The sequence below is a fragment of the Engystomops pustulosus genome, chromosome 3 (assembly GCF_040894005.1).
Source record: "Engystomops pustulosus chromosome 3, aEngPut4.maternal, whole genome shotgun sequence".
Taxonomy (NCBI): Eukaryota; Metazoa; Chordata; class Amphibia; order Anura; family Leptodactylidae; genus Engystomops; species Engystomops pustulosus.
The window spans coordinates 189264088-189286757 of NC_092413.1; the positions used below are offsets into that span (position 1 = coordinate 189264088).

The 22670-nt window shown below is 42.4% G+C and overlaps 1 protein-coding gene across 1 annotated transcript in view; it reads right to left on the reverse strand.

Annotated features, from left to right (window-relative positions):
• Positions 1–22670, reverse strand: part of RAB6B (RAB6B, member RAS oncogene family) — a 36673-nt gene that overhangs the window by 12430 nt on the left and 1573 nt on the right. Inside the window, exons 2-5 of the mRNA XM_072143424.1 lie at positions 8768–8826; positions 6338–6391; positions 3144–3249; positions 659–770 (exon numbers count right to left, since the gene is read on the reverse strand). Coding sequence (XP_071999525.1) covers positions 659–770; positions 3144–3249; positions 6338–6391; positions 8768–8826 — 331 coding nt within the window. The remainder of the gene's footprint in view (positions 1–658; positions 771–3143; positions 3250–6337; positions 6392–8767; positions 8827–22670) is intronic.

Genomic DNA, 22670 nt, shown 5'->3' on the forward strand with positions numbered 1-22670 from the left:
TTTTGTTTCTTTGTAAAATTAGCCAATAAATGACTACAAATGTGAAAAAGTAAGCTTTTTTGTAATGTTTCCAATCATAGTTTTTTTAAAATAAGTTGTAAAAGTGAATAAACCTTTACCAAAATATGTTATAAATATGTACAGCGCCATTCCAAGTCTTTTCTGCAGCTTCTTCTACATTGTACAATCTGGAGGGGGCACACCTCAGATGCCTAAATCTCCTGAACCATGGCACTTAGAAACACAGTTCTTGTGTCATATTAAACAGGAGAATCCCCCATTTGTTATCTTGCCGTTGTGTTGGGATATTTCACAGAAACAGAGATATCCACTGTTAAAATTACAGTTGGAAATATAAAGCTCTACATTAAAATCAAATTTTTAAAAGAAATTTTAACAGTAGATATCTCCAGTTCTGTCTAGCAATCACACAAAATCATATTATAGTGGACATTCTCCTGTTTAATATGACACCTATATTGTGTTTAGGTGCCAGGGTTCTGGAGATATAGGCTTTGAATTTGGCCACTGTCATGACGTTTATACTCCTTCTATCTGTTTTTGGTTTATGTGAAAATATGACATACATAACCGAATGGCAGTCGTGAAGGGGTTAAACTAGTTATATACATATGCAGTAAATAAGTGTATTTATTACCTTTTGTCTGCAAGATCTGTCTTATTTCCAACCAGCATTATTATGACATCACTTCCTCGCTCTGTTCTGACATCATCAATCCATTTGGATGTTTGGTGGAAAGAATTCAAATCTATAAAACAATCATGAACATTCAGATTAGTACAAAGCGACTGTGTAGGGAGATATTACTTATAGATTGTATTTTTTTATGGTATTGTTCACATAAGGCTAAGAGCTTGTTTGGCTATACACACATGCATGCTCGGCTCAGTATGAATAGGGGCTGGCTGGCTATATACTACTGGGGGGGCTGGCTGGCTATTTACTACTGGGGGCTGACTTTTCTATATACTACTGGGGGCTGGCTATATACTACTGGGGGCTGGCTATATACTACTGGGGGCTCGCTGGCTATATACTACTGGGTGCTGGCTGGCTATATACTACTGGGGACTGGCTATATACTAAATATATATATACTAAAATACCACTGGGGGGCTGGCTGGCTATATACTACTGGGGGCTGGCTGTATACTACTGGGTGCTGGCTGGCTATATACTACTGGGGGCTGGCTATATACTACTGGGGGCTGGCTATATACTACTGGGGGCTGGCTATATACTAAATGTATATATACTAAAATACCACTGGGGGGCTGGCTGTCTATAAACTACTGGGGGTTGGCTGGCTATATACTACTGGGGGCTGTCTATATGCCACTGGGGGACTGGCTATACACCACTGGGGGGCTGGCTATAGACTACTGGGGGCTGGCTGGCTATATACTACTGGGGGGGCTGGCTGGATATATACAACTGGGGGGCTGGCTGGCTATGTACTGTAGAGGCTGTGATCAATGCATTTTCCAACCTATTCTTGTACTTGAATTGTACACAATTGTGTTTGGATTGAATCTCGGAGTGTTGCCATTTTTATTCTAATATATATATATATATATATATATATATATATATATATATATATATATATATATTGAAACCTCTGCATAGTATAGGATATTTTAAAATCAGTATATTTAGTGCAATATAGAAAAAGTTAATTGGTTTTTTTAGGGGGTTTATAAGAAAAGTAGCCGAAATTATAAAATTGGAACAACTTAAGTGAGATCATATACACACAGTTATACAGGTATATGAGAAAGAAATCTGCATTATGAACAGGAATAAGCGTATGTGACAGAGGTAGAAAATATTGATTCTCAGCTTCAGTTTACAGTATATTATAACAGCACTAACAAACACGGAGCGGTATAATGAAAGTCATGCCACACGCCTGGATTTGTGATCACAGCTCGGAGGAATGTGATAAGAAGAGGATTTACACGTGCTAACAAGATGTTAAAGAGCCACTAAATAGGAACTGTTAATTATCTAATGAGCTGATAGTGTTACTCCCATTCAGGAAATAAGCTTTCCCGCAGGGGGTCCAGAGCTGCTAGTAAAACGCTGCAGTAATCACCAGCGCCTGTAGAGGGCAGTGCACTCTATACACATATTAAATCCCCCTTTAACAATCTTCTTTTCTCCTCTTTTCTGGGTAATCTTCTATGTTTTGGTTTCACAAACTTTAATTCTCAATTATCATACTGGAAAAGTAAACATTATTCGGCATACATGCTCGCCTAACTTGTGGAGGAATATTTGCTAAACACAAGCTCTACTTTCTATTCTAAATTAGAATTCACATTCATTATTGAAAAGTTTAAAAAGCTTTGTCAGTTTTTTATCATAGTTGCAAGATGCCTGCCTAATGATAAATATCCCCCATATAGGGTAACTTTAGGAGGGGCTAGGATGTATCCTACTGTACGCTTATACTATGTGCACATAAGGTGGGATATGTCATCATGTTCTTCCCCCTCCAGTTTGGATTCTAATAATTTTTGTCAAATTGGCTGAAAATGCACCAAAGAGACTTTAAAGATCTCATATTTTATCTTTCACAATCACACTAGAGCCTAAGGATCTGCCGCAGATTTGCTTCATGATTATAGTTTGTTACTGTTGTTTTTTGGGGGAAGATGGGACTCCTTGCATTATGGGGCACATGTACCATAATGTGCATATGTTTTGCAGTCACTGAGGCACATTTGTCATACGCTGACCTATAAGTACGCCAGCATAGGATGGTGCCTGGATGTATCAGGAAGCTCTGACCTCTTGATAAATCCCAATGGGCAGCTGTGGTGCACTGCACCAACGAGGCACTTCTACGCCAGGTCTCACCTTGCATAGAATTGCGCCCTAGTCTGCGCCTAAACAAGCACAGGCTAAAAGCAGTGCCCAGGCCTGGCACTGCATGACCCAGCAATGCCCCTTCCTCGCCAACCGCTAGAGAGGATGGAGAAATCGCATTTCCCAGCACTGTGCCAGGATTAAGATTGTCAATGCCTCTTGGTAAATAATCGCCCTGACCCAATATTCTCAAATTGTTACACCGAGCTGCACATACATTTACATCCAAAACCTAGAATATACTCACTTGTAATGTCATAAACTACCACAGCCACGGTGGAGTCTCGGATATAACTCGGGATGAGGCTGCGGAACCTCTCTTGGCCGGCCGTGTCCCAGAGCTGCAGTCTGACCTGGGACAACATAACAAGTGATAGAAGAAACAGCAACAACTTCCTATACCATGTCATAGTCACACTGTGCTGTGGGTCTTCATATCTATAAATATATTATATATTTGTATAAAAGTGAAGCATGCTTGAGAAAAGTGTAGATTTACACTGAAACGTTGCGGTTTATGGAATAAAGGTTCACCCCCTTTCAACACATCTTGGAGTGCTGCCTCTTCACTTTTTATATATTTGGGATTCTTTACCAAGGAACTATCGGCTACTGCACTCACTGCCTCAGCTGTGCTGCTAAGGACTTTCCATTGTTTTTCTGTATGTGTATGTGTGTATGTATGTATGTATGTATCTATCTAGTGGGCCTGCTTATACAATTTGCTCACCCACAACTATTTCTCACTTGGAGATGATCCGTACCTACAGTGTAAGGGACCATCAATGGGTTCAAGGTGTGCACCACAGTGTGCCAATCTATTTATGTCTGAACTGGAAGGTGCTTGTTATCCGGAGTGCCCTGAGACCTCCATCAGAAAATGGTACCTCACCCTGCCTGCAAAGTAGGTGTAAGACATGCCAGCACATTTGCACGGATGACCACAGGTGACCTCAATCACAGCGGGTACATAAGATCAAGGGGACCTTTTCCTGCAGGTCCTCTAATGTGGTCTACCTTATTATGTGTCAGCAGCTGGGGCGTCGCTAGGTTCAAAGATCCGGGGCTCGTGCCCCGGATCTTTTGGCTGGAGCCCCGGATCTCCCCTGCGCATCCTCCTCTCTCTCATCACCATCTCTACAGATCATGATCAGAAGGAGTGCAGTCACTGCTTTCCCCTGCAGGAGCTGCAGCCTCTGGAGGAATAATACTCTGAAGGACCTGTGATGATGTCATGGTCACATGACCTGCCGGGGAAACACACAGTGAACACATAGACCTGCATCATTGAGGTAAGTGGGGCTGTGTGGGGGACATTACCTACAGGGGGGGGGGGGGGCTGTGTGGGGGCACATTAGCTACTGTGGGCGACATTACCTACAGGGGGGGCTGTGTGGGGGCACATTACTTACTGGGGGGGGGGGCTGTGTGGGGGCACATTAGCTACTGAGGGTAGCTGTGTGGGGGACATTAGCTACTGAGGGTAGCTGTGTGGGGGACATTAGCTACTGAGGGTAGCTGTGTGGGGGCACATTACTTACTGGGGGGCTGTGTGGGGGCACATTACTTACTGGGGGGCACATTAGCTACTGAGGGTGGCTGTGTGGGGGCACATTAGCTACTGAGGGTGGCTGTGTGGGGGCACATTAGCTACTGAGGGTGGCTGTGTGGGGGCACATTAGCTACTGAGGGTAGCTGTGTGGGGGCACATTAGCTACTGTGGGTAGCTGTGTGGGGAACATTTTGGGGGTGGTAGATGTATGGGGGTCATTGCTTTGTGGCTGTGTGGGGAACATTACTGGGGGTATCTGTGTGGGGCATGTTACTGGGGCACTGTGTGGGGGACATTTCTTGGGGCGTGTTCACACGTGGCACTAGGACAGGCCCTGATTTGATCTCATTTGCGTTTCTAGTGAGACCAATGTGATGGGTAACAAACTCCTGGTGTTTAAATGCAAGCCTTACAATATTTGGGGGAGATTGTTAGGGGCAGCAGCAGGATAACACTGTCCAAGATGTAGGGACAATGAGGAACGTAAGATGTGGTGATGTCTAATGGAGAAGATGGAGGAGACGTCACCTGCAGTCACTGGAGGGAAAAAGTAGGGGTTTCTCTTGTGGTTTCTGTAGCTGTAAACACCGTCAGGTTGTTATTGGCACAGCCACATGTGAGGGGGTTATGTACAGGGGGGGCATTACTAAAAGTCTGATACACATGCATTGGGGCCCGTGCCCCGGATCTTTTTCCACCCTAGCAACGCCCCTGGTCAGCAGTGTCCAACCACAGGCCTTTATATTGGGGAAAATGGCAGAAACTCCATCAGTCCATGAACTCGCACAGATCTGATATTAAAAATGAAAGTAAAGATCTCCCAGTGCCTGCACATTTCTCCAGAGAGGGCCACACTATGGAAGACACAGAGGGAAAGGAAAGAATGGGAGTATAAATTAATGAGGACATTCAACACCTTACAAAGTGGTCTTAACATTCATGCCAGCATCATGACCTCCTACCTCTGACCTGGAGGCCACAAGCAGGTAAGAGCCAGGGCTCATGTGTCTCACCTCATAGGTTTTAAGTCTGTTTATTGCCATCCTGTCGTAAATAAGATGTCCCTGTATTTAACAATCTGTTGTTTTAGAGGTTTTTTTTTTATATCCTTTGATGATCACTTCCTAGTGTGTATAAAAAGCTGTGAATTTTCTGTTTCATGCATAACATCATGTCTGACGAAGAGAACTAGTATTCTTGAAAGCTCACCATCAAATATACTCATCATCAAATTAGCCTCAAAAAGGTATGGCCTGATTTATTCACTCTTCTACTATCAGGGGGCACATTTACTAAGAACAGTACAGTCCGTACTATGTGCAGTTTGCCTGTGTAGTCTGCAGAAGTCCGTTCTTCATGAATCTGGCAACCCCTGCTTTGCCCCGACAAAGCGCACCACTCTTTTATGGGGCACCTTTATCATGGGGCATGCAACACAATTCTGTCCGACTTTGCATATTGAATCTGGCACACGGTGCGACTGAGCACCTGAGCGCCCCAAAAGGGTCGTGTGCAACAAAAATGTGGCGCAGACACTTCTTAAATATCTGTACAAGCAGTTTGCACATAAAAGAACGTGCAAAGTCCGACAGAAAACTGGTGCAGGGTCCTCAGTAAATGTGCCCCAATATCTTTTTATTCATCAAACTGCCATGGGCCGTGGGCTGTATGAATATTATAGCCCCTATAAGTCTGCTACTGACTATGCAGTACATGGTTTTCTGCCCTTGCTGCTTGTTTAGTTGTTAGCTTTTATATGAAAGTCTATCATGGCAGGAAGATAGGGATGATAAAGAGCTGGAATAGCTGTGCTGGGATTTCCTGGCCCTGGTCAGTTACTGTAGGTCAGGTTGAGATAACCTTGAAAGCTTTTGAAAGAAGAAACTCACCGTCCGATCCTCTAAGTACATTGTCTTTGATAGGAAGTCTATTCCAATAGTAGCCTAAACAAAAAAGAAATACATTAACATATTGCAGTCATAGGCCACATGCACACAAACCAGGGGCGTAACAACAGGGGTAGCAGCCATAGCAGCTGCTATGGGGCCCACACTGTCAGGGGCACCAGCATCTGGGATATTGGATGTGCTGTATGTGTGTATTTGTGATGTGATGTGTGTAGGCTCTAAATGTGTACGCATATGTGATGTGTATATGCTGTATGTCTGTCTATATGATGCATGAGTGTATATGGTACTGTATGTATGTGTGTACAGTATATGCTGTACGTATGTATATATGGTGTATATACTGTATGTATATTCTTTAAGGCGTAAGTAAAGCCCCATTCAGAAGTTTGCTATGGGGTTCTGCCTCTCCTAGTTACACCACTGACACAAAAGTCTTATATGGACAATTCCTTTATGGTATTTTTTACCATAACACACTAGCATTTGTTCCATCCACAACCCTGTGCAAAAGATAGGGAATATCCCATTACTGGGTAGTGGTCTGGGGTAGTGGCCTGGATAGTGTTTTTTTATTATTGTCATCAGTGATGGCACACAGGATACAAATAGCAGTCCACTGTGTGTTGGTCCAATCCCACAGACTGCACACATTCCACAGGACGGGTGATCTTGTATTATACAAATATATGACAGCTCCTACAGCACCAGCTCTGTAATTCATCCTACAACCATAAATGTAGGTACTACCGCATACTACCCCCCTGTATGATAATAGGATTTCTGCTCTGTAGGACTGCAGAGGGTGTCTTGGTTGTATAACATGTCTATATGAAGTCCGTAACCAACTTACAACGCACCCAAACTTATTAATCACATTTCCCGTAAATCACTGCTACACTGGGTGTACTTGAAGACTGACACATTGCTGGCTATAATGTGAGGGTTACCTGCAATTTCTAACAGGTTTTTCCCCTGTAATCTTTCATTTTGTGTTGTCAGTGCTGCTAGGTGAAGACTGGCTACTAGGATGTCTCCCATGCACTGCACACAAAAAGTAAAGGGAAATTTGCTCATCTAAATTTCACCCTTATTTGGGAGCATCATATATAGGATATTAAAGAGAAGTTTCTAAGTGAGCTTTGTCTAAATAGACTTCAGAGTAAAAGGCAGTTTAACAGGGAGGGAGGTGAGGAAATGTGTAGTAAAAGAAATTACTACTAAGGCATGTCAGGATCAGGGGTAGTGGATGACACAAGCCGACACCTGGGACCGGAGTGGCAGCTGGTCTTCACCAAAGCCTGTTACAAAGCAAGTTGGACTTGCTGCGGCGTAGAACCACCAGGTCGTTCCACGGGTGCGACTTTGTCCGTGGTGGCAACCAAGGCGAGGTACAGAGTTGGAAAGCAAGTTCTTGGTCGGGGACAGGCAGGAGGTCAAGACAGGCAGCAAAGGTTCAGGGTCAGAGGCAGAGCAGAAGGTCAGGGCTGGCAGCGGAGGAGCATAAACGGGAACAGGTCTGGGGTCACAACGGGAAATCAAATCACAGGCACAAGGCAAAGATACGAGCTTTTTCAATGGCATAGAGCACGAAGATTTGTCAGGGAATGCTTGGAAATCTTCTAAAGTCGGCGTGTGCGCCCTAGGAGACTGGGACGCGCGCAAGGCCGCTGGACGGGAGTCGGGAACGGGGACAGGTGAGTGAGTGTATCGGGGCACTGTGGCACACGGAGGATCATCCATAAGGTGCTAATTCACATTACAGCAGGATGTAGGTAATATATAAGCATAACATTTAATTCAATACATAAAAAACCATAAGAATCGTGCATCCTCCATATGAAATGAAAGCGATACAATACATAGGGAACAATTGAGTCAATGTCACATTAGGGAGTAATGATAAGGATGGGTCTCACCAATATCCAGGGATGATGGGAGTTTTCGGTGGCTTGAATGATGCACATGAACTCACTATCGCTCTTTCTATGAGAATCCCTAATCGCAGTACCGCGGTTTAAAACACTTTTTAAACTTTATGGCCGGAGCTGCTTTGTCGCACGGAGGTACGCGCTCGGCGCACCATGCTCGCGACCGTGCCCGCGGCTACATAGGAAGTGAAGGAGAGCCGCGCGCATGGTGCGCCGAGCGCGTACTTCCCTGCGCCGAAGCATCTTCGGCCATAAAGTTTAAAAAGTGTTTAAACCGCGATGCTGCGTTTTAAAACACTAACAAAAATAAGCTCGGTAGTTCCCTCTTATACCTGCCACTTCAAGTGGTAGGTTTCCTCTTAATATCCACAGATTATGGTAATTGTTTTTAGTGTTCTGGGTCGTTTTAGATGGTATCAAGTCACTAATCGGATATTTACATCATCAACTATCAGTTAGTAAATCTCATAGTCACACATACCTGATACGTGTTGTCGAAACTGTCATACATAAACCGTGTGATGAGAGACGTCTTTCCGACTGTGGGATGAGAAAACTTGTATTAGTACCATCAACACCAGGACAAATATGATTTTTTTAATCTTTTTATATATTTATTTACTGTAATCAACTTTGTAATGGACTTTGATGTTTTTACTTAAGACAACACTAAAAACATAGATTAAAATGGGTTTATATATTCTAAGATTATAGCCTCTACAAGTATCATAACCCTGCGGTGCTCTTAGAGCACACGTGTCAACATGTGTCACATTTTCCAAATGAAGCCCAGAGCAATAGCAGAAGGTGGGAGGAGACTACAAGCAGCAATAGAGCACTTGTGGTAGGACTGAGTGAAATATGGGGCTTGTAGGAAACTGCCATCAAGTGTGAGTCCTCTGGACTGTCACATTGTATGTTATTTTGGGCTCTGCTCGGTGGGAGTAGAATAAAGTTATACAGTGAAAAAGTTATACAGACAGTCCCTGACTTAAAGGGTATTATGACAACACTAAAGTTAGAAAATCCAATTGCACTAAAATTTTATTGCAAAGAGTTGCACTTAGAAAATACACCAATTCCGACTTACATACCAATTCAACAAACCTACCAATCTTGTGCGTAACCCGGGCACTGCCTGTATATGCAAAGTAATATTTACTGTTATCCCTAGCTTTTTAGGGCAATTTAGCAGAACTTTGGGACAGCCTAACCCAGGATACCGAGGCTACACAGAGGTATACATACATCTTTGCCCTTTCTCTAATGCAATGTAAATTTACACTAAAGGACTGGGAAATGGATCAATAATTTAAAAACAACTTGTACAAAAAACGAAAGATACTATTTTAGCATCTTGCAAGTCAATGACAGAGGAAGATGAATTGGCTTTGTAGATGTTGACGTTGGTACCAGATTTTAGTAATGATGACATCCTTACACCATAGTGGCAATGGGGCTAGTTGGGGTAAATAGCTGTAGGGGGTAGAAGCATCTGAACCCTGATGTCTGTGGGGCTCAAAATCCTTTTTTTTTCATCAAAAGAAGACACCAGTATTATCAATGACAAATGGAGAGTGAGGGGTGCTGTTACAGATCTTACACCGCAGCCTTGGAGCCTCGAGTTATGCCTCCGGCTTTCCGCAGTAATTGGGACTTGCTTTTTGTGCTGCCTGTTATGTGCAGGTGTCCTATATGTGTAAGCATCAGGAAAGGCCTCCTAATGAATTCATCCATTCTCAGTAATATCTAGTTCCTGGGAAAAGATATTGAGTGACAAATCTGTGCAGTTCTGTAATGATTCATCCACCTCCTGCATAACAGTGAATTCATCCACCTGGATGAGCCGGGATATCTATGCCAGATGTCACCGCTGAACAGATATTTATTAAGAGTTAAAAGTTTTATAAGGTACACAGAAATGTTGCTGTCTGTAGTCTTTTGAAGGAGTCTGTCAGTATTTTGGATAATGCAAACTGCGGACAGTGCTAGGTAGCACCCGTAGAGCGCTATGTAATCATTCACGCACCTTTGCGGATGTTGTTAGTTGAGGCATGGCAGAAAAATGGATTTATATTTCAGGATTATACATTTCTCCAAGGCTCTTGACCATGCTGTGCTCTTAGTGCTCTCTATTGAATTGCCCCTAAGCTCCATGCTCTGAGTGACTGCTGCAGTTTACAACCAAATCCCTTCTATAGCTTTTATCCAGAGCAGAGGGGAAGGGCTGTGCAAAAGCTCAATGCAGTGAACGAAGATCACAACACAGATAAGACAATCCACCAGAACACTTGGAAAAGCTTCAATCCTGAGATATAAATGAATTGTTTAAAGTCCTGCTTAGAGATGAGTGAACCATTCAAGAAACGCTTGCTGAATTTTTTAGTAAGAATCGGGTCTGAATCTATTTGACTTGATCCATTGTTACTTTAATTGTCCTGGAAAATGGTATACAACTACCTCCAATGCTCCAAAACAGTTTTTTATGTAAGAAGCCTAACAGACGTGGTGCAAATGGACAATGACGGAAACCACCAAAAGACTATTGCAATTAATGGAAATTTCAATGGATCAGTTACACTTTCTATATTACTGTTATTATCGTACATACAAGATTTGTCCAAAGCAAATAAGAAATCTGATACAATTTGTTGTCTGAAAATTGGCAGATTTGAACCGAATTGACCAATAAACACACACCAAATGATGGCGACACAGATCTCTGGGGACGGTACCTAACACTGTTTGCAATGTGACATTCTATAGTAAATCCAGCCTCATATTCTTAAAAGATCCTTACAAGACCAAGTCAGATATTACTTAGACAGCTGACTACGTGTTTCAGATTTACCTCTTTCATCGAAACCAGGAAGCCTGAAAATGCGTAGGTAACGGCAGGATTGTATCACTGTCAAAACTTAATTTGTTGCTGTTGAGGGACAAAACCTAATGGGGATGTGGTGATATCAGATGTCATGTACTCCACCGAGGCCATATTGATTGCTGTAACAAATCCATATTATTCCTTAAATGCACATTTGACCTTGGGGACCAGTGAAAGGAAATATACATATATATTTACTCTGCCAGGAAGAGCTACTGCAGGGAATTTCCTTTCCTCTTGTCTGCTTTCCCGGTCAGGCCTTGTGTACGTAATGCCGTGATGTGCACAGGGCAGTGGTTTCCATGGCCTTGTGTATGAGATGAATGCCCAAACCACGAATTAGAGAGTCGGTCCTCCTCCTGCCTGTTTCTTGTCCACAGTCATGGGTGCATAAGCGGACCTCACACTCTGATAACATAGTCCCGCTGTTTGAACCCAATATTACACATTAGTTTGCACAAGGCTCTATCCCCCTTGTATTGCTGTGCGGTTCGGTAATGATGAAAACATTGCTGTGATATCTTTATTTCACACCTCACTTGTTCGTTCCAGAAATCATTAGGTTAAAAATGAAACCTCGCTATATTTTCTGTAGAACTGCAACCTTAACTGACCGAAAAGGGTCTGACAGGCGCTTGTCTCCTTTGTATTGTAACGTAGCAACAAAGACAGAAGGGACCTTTCAGCCTTTCTTCAGCTTTTCCCCAGAGACCTTGCAGGAGAACAGCCCTGAGAGTAAATATCCTTAATGAAATCTTGCTTTTCAGCCACCATTACTAAGACGCTACATTGCAGGAAAGGCTATGGAATAGAAGATTGTGACCGGGCCTGGCCTGTCACCCGGGCCTGTCATCTGTATCCGCCGCAAGCTCAGACGTAAGCGATACAAAATCTATATGTTCCTGGAAAGGATCCCAACATACATTTCTTCAGCTGTGGGAGAGTCACTTCTCCAGTGATCCCACTAACAATTAATCCCAGACTAAACCGAGTCATTAGGATTCTCCTCAAAGACGCCTTGTCCTTCTGTGAACTGCTCATATCCCAGAGAAAGGTGATCACTCCGCAGCCCTTGTAGCCTGCACAAAGCACTTTCCATGTCTGGCCCGGATGACTGACAGCTCCCCTATAACAACGCCGGCACTGTCTGCATGAACAGGCTAGCTGTCAGGAAACCGGCAGCTACCTGACATTATATTCTGTTTAGAGATGAATATTAGAGCAGGATATTTTACTGGGAAAACACACACAAGGACATTTAAAGGGCACTTCCCTATAAAGAAAAAATTGCCAGTAAAGGGAAGCCCTTGAGTTGTCCTCTTCTGTCAAGTTGTCCTAGAAATTTCTTGGTGTGTCCATTCCATTGGCCTGGGCATACAGGATATTCCACAGGGATTCTGCATCAATAGTCAATTGTGGGGGTCAAAATCTGTCCCCAGTATTATTTAGCTGTTCTGAGCCCCCATTGAAAGTAAATGGCTAAATGCTTCTAGCGTCGTGCCCCTCCAAACAGCTGATCGGTGTAGCGACTGGGCTTTGGCCCCATGGTCAACTATTGATGGCCTATCATAAGGTATTTATGAGGACTGGGGGCTTTCGTAAATGCACTCAGCCATCCAAGCCATGTCCCGACCCATCAACCCCCTTGAGTATGCCAGGGAAAAAGACACAATTTTTGACCTTACTCCAGGAATTGCAAATTTTTCATGCTTTGTAAATTAGTTTTTTGCCCCCAGTAATTAGGAGTGTCATAGATACCTGAGCTCAACCTGTGGGGCACATGAGTTAGTGAGAACAGGACCCCTATTCTCGTGATCAATAGGGGTCTGATCTTGTCATTGGTGGGGTCCCAAAAATTGGATCTATCCTTTTGATACAGAATGGCAAACTTGGAACAACCGCTTTAATACCGGTAAAACTGGACTACAATTCATATCAGACATATGAAGAGACTCATTATTTGTCCAAATCTTTGTTGTGTTCTCAGTGTTCCTAAAGCAGATGACAGGGATTCTGTACTTGGACATTCCCTGTTTATTGGAAGGGTCTCTTGATTACATAGCGCACCCCTTGTGTTCACCTGTAATAAGTGTTCAATTTCCCTGCAGTGCCACTTAAAGGTAAATTAAATTCACATCTATGGATTTTCTGTGGAAGGCCCTTACACAGAAATCAATGGGAGGCTACTTGCAGGGGAAAAAAATGAAGCAACATGTCCTGTATTTCAGGTGGAATCCAGAACTATGCCGCATGGAATACTGTATAATAAAGAATGGTTAAAAACGTTGTGTCACTATAGAGAGAAAGATGTTCTGTCCATTTGAGGCTCATTGCCCAGAAGCAGGTTTATTTCTTGCACATTCTATAAATGAACTGAACTCAGCATATTAGTTCAGTTCAGTAAACGTGATGTGGATGGGCGGCACAGTAGAAAGAGGGTTCAACCCCGTGGGTGCAAAGCTACAGCGGGTCCGATCCTAGACCGCTATGTACAGCATAGAATAAAGGAAGTAGCAGCACTCCGTTCCAGTTCAAGGAAGTTTATTCACCAAGTGAGGGTATAGCAACGTTTCAGCTAACTCATTGTAGCCATTTTCAAGCCTACAATGAGTTAGCTGAAACGTTGCTATACCCTCACTTGGTGAATAAACTTCCTTGAACTGGAACGGAGTGCTGCTACTTCCTTTAGTTCAGTTCAGTGATTTTAGGTTCAGTTCCGCTAAATCCCGAATGCGCAAGATCACTCGTGGACATTGGGCCTTAGCGATGCGATGCAGGACTGAACATAGGACGCACTAGTTTTAATTTCAGATTCTCTACTGAATAAAGAAATGGGTTTAGAAAACTAGACAACAATCGTTTACCATTCTAAACTCATAGGGGGAGATTTATCAGAATTAGTCTTAGAGCAGAACTGTTCTAATTGCCCATGGAAACCAATCAGAGCTCAGATTTCATTTTACCACAGCTGTTTATAAAATTAAAGCTGAACTCTGATTGGTTTACATGGGCAACTGGAACTGTTTTACCTCTGATATTTCTTATAAATCTCCCCCATAGAATGGATGTACTGCTGAATGGTTATAGTTTTTTGTATGATACGGATAAGATCTGTAGAAATCTCATCTACCTGTGGGTTTGCCAAAACCATATGTGGGTGTTTGTCAAGTCCCGCACACCAAAATTTATTAACAAAACACTGCATTATAGAGGGTTGAGACATTTTTGCCTTATTTTAACAAAAAAATTGTTACATTTGAAATTTAAATACAATTGATGCAAGTTACAGCTACAAACACTAGCAAACAAATCCCCTCCTGATACATTCACTCCATGTAATATTCAACCATTTGAGAAAACTAAATCATTTTTCACTTTTAGTCCTGCTTATTTCGAGGTTACATAAAACTCAATTTTATAGAGAGTGCAGGGAAAGGGAACAAATATGACAACAGAGAGAGAAAGGGAGAGGGAGAGAAGATGGAGGAGGATTCTTTGGAAGCCATTAACCATATGAATTCAGCTGAAGACCTCATTAAGTATTGATTACCTCGGAAGGAAATTGGTGCACTCTGGGATTAAACATGCACAGCTTGATGGCGGTTATAAAAGGTTGTCTGAAGCATTTGCGCTACGCAACCTTTACCATCCAGGACAACCTCAGATTAAAGTAAGCAGTTTATTTTCCTTCTTACATGTAATAAGTCCTGCCTCGCTTGCCATATATCACTACATAATGTAATGGAGACAACACTGATGGAGCTCATTATCCGCAGACTGGAGACTTGCTGAGGGTTGTAGTTTTGAGATAGCTGGAGAGACCAGAAGCCATCATCTGGATACATCATTTCATTCTATGGTAATGTGCTCCTCCTAGACAAAGCCAAGTTAAGCTTGATGCGTGTAAGGGAGTTCAGTCCGAGAAACTCGCTCCTTGCGCTTGCAGGATTTTTCCGACTGAACCAAGAATCACTGAACAGAACATGCTGGGTTCAGTTCTGTTGTTGTAGGTTTGATCCGGAAAATCCCATAAGCAGGGGTGTATCTATAGCGGTAGCAGCCATAGAATCTGCTATGGGGCCCGCAATGTCAGGGGGCACAGGCTTCTGACCTTACACAATAAAGAATGGAGAATGTGCACCATTATATACATATTGGGGCTCATTTACTTACCCAGTCCATTCGCGTTCCCGCGGCTCGTTGTCTGACGTTCATTCGGAGCTTGCTGGGATTCACTAAGGTCGTGCGCCCGATATCCACTAGGTGTCGCTGCTGCGCTGCGGTCCGCCGGAGTTCACCATCCTCTTCCTGGTGCATATAAGTGCGTGTCGACACATTTTTTTTAAAATACCGCGGTTTTTCCGAATCTGTCGGGTTTTCCGATGGCCACGCCCCCCGATTTCCATCGCGTGAAACCCGGCACCAATGCGACACACTCCGATCGCGTGCGCCAAAAACCCAGGGCAAAGTGGCGCAAACCAGTAATTTTCGGAAAACTCAACGAAAATGAGCGATTCGGGCCCCTAGTAAATGAGCCCCATTATGTTGCACATTGTAAAACAAAATCTGCATTTAACTGTGCACATCTTCCACAGTATACAATATAAATGTGTGAGTACCGTATATACTCGAGTATAAGCCGACCCGAGTATAAGCCGAGGCGCCTAATTTTACCAAAAAATACTGAGAAAACCTATTGACTCGAGTATAAGCCGAGGGTGGGAAATGCATTGGTCACAGCTTACCCAGTATATAGCCAGCCAGCCCCTGCCCCAGTGTATATAGCAGTGATGGCTAACCTATGGCACTAGTGCCAGAGGTGGCACTCAGAGCCCTTTCTGTGGGCACTCAGGCCATCACCAGAGATGACTCTAGGTATCTTCCTGCAGTCCCAGACAGCCCAGGACTTGCTGTGCACAGAGCTATTTTAATGTATCAGCTGTACCTGAGACTATCTCCTGCTTTATTGGTGTCCTCAGGTGCTGGTTTCAAAGAAAGCTGTGACAAAAAAGGGAGTATAAATCACAAATTACATTTCTGTGTTGGCACTTTGCGATAAAAAAGGTTTGCCATCACTGGATATTACCTGCCAGACCCTGCCCCAGTTTATATAGCCTGCCGCCGCTGCCGGACAGATCGCACAGAAGATATACAGGGGTCGCCGGAAAAGTGAGTTTAGATATATTTATTTTTTTGACTTGAGTATAAGCCGAGTTTGGGTTTTTCAGCACATTTTTTGTGCTGAAAAACTAGGCTTATACTCAAGTATATAAGGTATGTATATTTACTGAGGTAGTAGGAGGGCCATGTTCTATGTCTGCTATGGGGCCCTGCCTCTCCTTGCTACTCCCCTGCCCACAAGCATGTGCAGTGGGTTTCTCAAAATGAACTCACTTGTTGGCAATGGACTTTGGGGAGGAATAAGAATTTGGGTAACCCCTTTTTAAACATGTTGAGTCAACCATCCTGGGGAAGGGGTATGAGGTCCCGAAGGACCTTCTCCTACATATATTGAGAGTATTGAATATATATCTACATAGTTACTCTAGGAACACTTTTTATTGCTATTGTACATCTCCAGATGTCATAATTGATAAAGATTTAAATGGTGACATTATCATGGATGTATAGGCATCAAATTCCTCATGAGCGCCTTGTGGTAATTTTATTAAAAGGCACATCCCACCAATACTTGGACACATGCTTGTAATAGTGATAGCGCCTAATACCTATAAAAAGCTGAGATCTTGTGGATGATACATACGCTTATTCTGCAAACTGGTATTTATCCTGTGGGTATATCATAAATACCTGAGATGGCTATTCACCTTTAACAACTAGCTAAATTAATATTTCCATATGGTTTTCAGGGTCTTAGGGGGTTTATATCTTACATACATGCCCTGATCCTCCAGGACATTTGTTGTACAACCCTTCCCAATGCCTATTGTACCCATTCAGTCTAGCTTATGCTTGTACTACTGATTATCCTTGTACAAGGCCTACTGAGAAATGGATGCTCCTGAGCCCCTACATCTACAGCCATCTACATCTGAATCCCTTCCCACAATCTCCTCCCCGCGTTCAGTACAGTATAGTTTATCCCACAAATGATTTCTGAACCGGTCTAATTATTTCCACCGCTCCAGCTGACTCCAGCGAGCTAACCACTTGAGCTAACAAAACACTTGAGCTTTCAAGACTTAGGTTGTGGCCCAACATTGTTGTTATGCATGGTTGGTAACATTACTAGCTCACCATCCACTCCTTGAAACACACTCTAGCCCTTGTTGTGTAGACTCGCTCAGTATTATGAGGTGACTCCTCTCCTCGGGTCTTCACTGGTTATGATTCATGACCGATAACCCACCATTAATCACGCCCAACCTTTAACCCTTCAGCCGACAATCTGCTATCTCCCTGGATGTCTACAGAAGGACAAACCAACTCTCATTTGTGATTGCAGGCCTCCAGCACCTTAGCATTGCCAAGGCTGATGCTATAGAGTCTTATTTTTTGTGTATGTTTCATCACCTATATATCACCTCTGTATTGGTTGAATGATCACAATAAGTTACACCACCATCTCCAGCATGACCACACTACAAATTCTAAATTGCCCTACAAAAAATGGTCCATTTCGTGACCAAAAGAAACTCTAACGAAAAGATATTTCTCTTTGGCGGTGCTACCATATTTTTTAGATGGTTGACATGGTCTTTCCTTTAACTAATTTGGGGGTTAATGATTTCCAAAATATGTTCTCCACTCCTGAGATTTATGGTATATATTATGTATATTATATATGTATATATATTATATTATATACTCTAAGTATAATATAAGTTCTATAACATTAAGTTCTCCAAAACTGCTCTCTAAAGAAAGCTATCCTCACAGGCTATGATCTGATCCAGTCACCTTGTGCACAATTCTTTGCTATAAATTGACCAAACAGAGTTTTTTCTATAATTAGGTGCTGTGACAAAGCTTTGGTTGCCTCATGGCACCAATATTCATGATGCAGCTATTAGGAGTTATGTTTCCCAGCACTTGTATGACTAACAGTATGGACAATAGAAATTTGTGTTATTTATAATTGGGAGATGTATTAGTCATTTTAATAGAATATTATCAGTGCCTTTCAGTTTGAACGGATTTCTGCCACATGGATGCAGTGTTTCTAAACCAAGGACACTGACACGCTGGGGTGTGCCTCCTGAAACAGAATTCATTCTTCTTTTTTTATTTTAATAGCTAAGTTTTTGAGAAAACTCTCTTTTAAAATTATTCAAATGAGCCTCAGTGGCTCCTGGCAACGTCACAGAATTCCCTGCTGGCTCCATCGTTTGCCAATTATTCTGGCCTCCATTTGGCTCTCTTGCTGGGGAGTAAGGAGGTGGGCACAAACGCCGAATGGAGATGTGAGTAATTAGCAGACAACAGAGCCAAAAGGGGCTTCTGTGATGTAGCCAGGAGCCCCGGAGGCTCATTTGCATAACTTTAAAACTTGTTTTTCTCAAAAATTAAGCTATTAGAAGTTAATAGAATAATGCATCCTGTTTTAGGATGCACACCCCAGCATGCTTGGTTTAGAAGCACTGCACCCATGTGGTAAATTACCTTTAAAGTGGAATTACTGGGTGATTATTACAGCCCAATCTGACAGAGAAGGAGTAGCTGAATTACATTTTTTAAACAGTACCTTTCTAATTGAATGGGACCACTAAAATGTCAGTATGCCATTATCCAGCTGGGGTTTAGGTTCTGAAACCTGTTTAGCTTCCCTCTACCGGTTGCCTAATCCACTTTACTTCATGTGCCTGATGGAAAGAGATGGAAAGAGGCACATTCCAAGTTCCGTGTTGAATGGCAGCTCTCCTACTGTTTTTCTTTGAGTAAATCCTTAAAGGATTTACTCAGATTTTTTGCTCTAATACATATAAATCACATAGATTAATTTCTCTCCAGCTTTTATATCCTGGTATTCTATATATTTCAATTACTTACCAGGATTGAGATCATAACTTTGAATTCTATTATGGAAATCATCAGTATGGATTCTATATCTAATTCTTATTTTTGTGCTTGATGGGTTGACTAATTTCCTGTCCACATGTTGCCATTGCAGTTGTATGTTGGGAAGTCTGAAATTTACATTTGAAAGACACTAGATCTTGTGTAGAAAGTTGAGAAACAAGATGGTCCTCCATTTCAGATTTATAGGTGTTAAAAACCCAACACTTCCATAGATTAGCTAGTTTTTGACAACTGATACACCGAGAATGAAACAGAAGGCTGACAGCTCCTGTACCATTGTAGTGGTTGGATCAGGTTACTGCAGATTCATTTCAATAGCTGCTAAGCTGCAGTGACTTGTTGGCTTGGCCACAACATAGAGAGCAGAGCAACCTCTTACGCGTTTCATTCTCTATTCATCAGCATATCCTGTGGATATATCATAACTACCTAAAATGGGAATTTACCTTTAACATCTAGCAAAAAGAATTTTTTGAAGCCATGTGCTTCATTTCTCCATTATGGCTTTCTGTGTCCTTAAGGGTTTATGTCTTACATGTAGGCCCTGATCCCCATACTTAAAGCTACATTCACACAAATATATATATGGGTACCATACTTGGGACCCCATTCTTTTCAATGGGTAATACATCCTTCCATTGAATGGCCATATTGTGCACCATACAGTACAGTACCATTTTTGAGCAATATAAAATATAGAGCATGTACTATTTTCTCATGAATTTGCATCAGTATGCCCTTTAGAAGTCAATGGGAACGTATAAAATACAGGTTGCATACCAGCTGCATATGGTTAAGCACTGTATGATGCCGTATATATACGTGCATTACCCAAAACCAGTGGGAGGTGCATTCTGTCAGCAAGCCAATAGTCCGCCACGAGTGGCGATACGCGTGGGGCTCTCCCAGCCCTTTCCCCGTCTGTCCGGTCTGCTTGGAAACTATAATGACTGATATTATCCTTACTCTTTCTCCATGGACATTTTTCTGCCGTGATGTTGTACAACTCTTGGTAACCTTTGCTACTTTTTATACCTGTGTAGCCGGACAGGCATAGGGTTTGGGGCTGGGTAGGGAGATGTTGTTTTGGTGGTCCTTATCATGTGCCCTACCCTCCCTTGGTTTTTGTATAGAGGATTCTTTTTAAATGTTTTTATTGGTTTCTGGTTTGGTGTACATTATTGATTTTCTTGTTTAAATAAATAAAGATTGTATATTTTGGCATAGCACATGGTTGTTCTCTATTCGTAATAGTCCGCCATCCATTATTTGCGAGCCCACAGTATTTTATATGGATACGGTTCAATATGTGTACATACGGATACGGATTTTATTACCATCTATGCCAGTGCAAGTCCTACTGAGATATGAATCCTCCTCAGCCCCTACATCTAGAGCCATTTACATCTGATTCACTTGCCCTACCACAATCTCCTTCCCGGTTTGAGCACAGTATAACTTATCCCACAAATGTTTTCTTATCCGGTCTAATTATTTCCCCAGCTCCAGTTGACTACACTGAGCAAACCACTTGAGGTAACAAAATACTTGAGCTGTCATGACTTAGGTGGTGGCCCAACATCATTGTTATACATGGATGGTCACATTGCTAGCTCACCATCCAGTCCTTGAAACACACTCCAGTCTTTGCTTTGTTGAGCCTCTAGTTATGACTCATGACCTTCAACCCACCACTAACGACTCCCAACCTTCAACCCACCAGTCTACAATCTTCAGCCTCCCTGGACCTCTATAGCAGGACAAGCCTGCTCCCATTGGTGACTGAGACAAGGCTTATGCCTTACACAGGCCTCCAGCACTCATGTATAGCACCTTTGCAAATACCCTATGATCTTAATTTGTGTTACTTATTCTCTTTATCTTCCTGTTATCAGCATGATATTGAATGTCCTAGTAATAGGGGCTCCTCCATCTCTCCGTGTGGCATAACCATATAAAATGTGTGTGTACATATGTTAACGTGTGTGTTTATGTATCTCTCCTTATCTCCATCATACGAAATCACCTGTATACACATCATAAATCAGATAATATTCAGAAAATTGTCTATATTTAAAGCCCATGTAGATCCTTCTACCATCTTTACTCAACCTTCACCATAACTGCTATTCACATGTACAAGTCTCAGTTTAGTAATGTAAATCTCAGCTGCTCAGAAAGACCTCTAGTAATAAACACTGCCCTGGGGTCAGAGGGTCCCTTAATATTAGTCCAGAGTTGTCACCCTTGACCTAAAGCTTTATGTGGATTATAAAGATCCCAATATCCTTAATGTGGTAGGCGCACAAGCAGCCATGTGCAATTTAGTGTCCTTCTTTCATTGGTCGGCACATTTATGTTCTCCTTTCAAGGTGACTGAACATCATGTCGTTTGGTGGTGACCTAAAGATACAAATATCTACATATACATGGTTCTCTATCATAAGAAGACCTCTAGGAATTTGGAGAGCTCTTGTAAAACATTGTCACTGAAGTTATAGAGGGATGTCCCTCCTTTATAAGCTGCCACAGAAGGTGGATCCAAAATGTCTGTCTTTGGTGGACCCAATGCCGGTATGTATGAGAAGGTCCGTTCATTACAATTGGCACCATGAAATATCATGTACCATATTTTTCGGACTATAAGGCGCACAAAAAATCCTTAGATTTTTCAGAAATCACAAGGTGCGCCTTATATATGAACCGTACTTACAGACAACAGCTGCCTTGAACTGTGCACAGGTCTGCCACCTGCTGGTCATTCATCCTTATAATCAGGTGCGCCTTATAATCCGGTGCGCCTTATATATGAACCTAGACATTTTAGCAGGCATTTATTGATGGTGCGCCTTATACTCCGGTGCGCCTTATAGTCCGAAAAATACTGTAATTACTAGCAATAACACTCAGGATATGGTCAGCTTTGGGGGTTACCCCTTTTGTGGCTTCCCCATTTTTTTATCAAACGGAATTAGAAGTTATGTCCTGTGACCCTTTAGGAAACAATGGCAGCAGTGTACTCTGATCTCTGATCTTTGACCCCTACTATTTCCCTAAATAAAACCATAGCTCCCATTATATTATGGAAAAGAATCTTGAACCTCTTCAGTGATGCTTGAAGATTTCTTTCAGGGAAATATCAAGTGTTAGACTGGTCCACTGAACTCAATAGCACTTTGTCATAAATGGATGAATGTCTCAAAGCAATGCCATAGGAATTTTGGGTGTTCTATATAGATGATCACATACTCTTTGCTTTTTGAATGGTTTAGGCTTTGGTTCATGGGGGGGATATTAGTTTGAAATTTTTGACCACTCATCATTCTGTATATATCAGGTTGGTCATACACATCTATGGGCAATGCCAACGTTAGTAGCACTGAAACCTAACCAGTTGCACATCCCTTTAGCTCATTGCGAAAGAGGTAAACCAAGGGTGGGGAATGTAGGGGGGTACGTA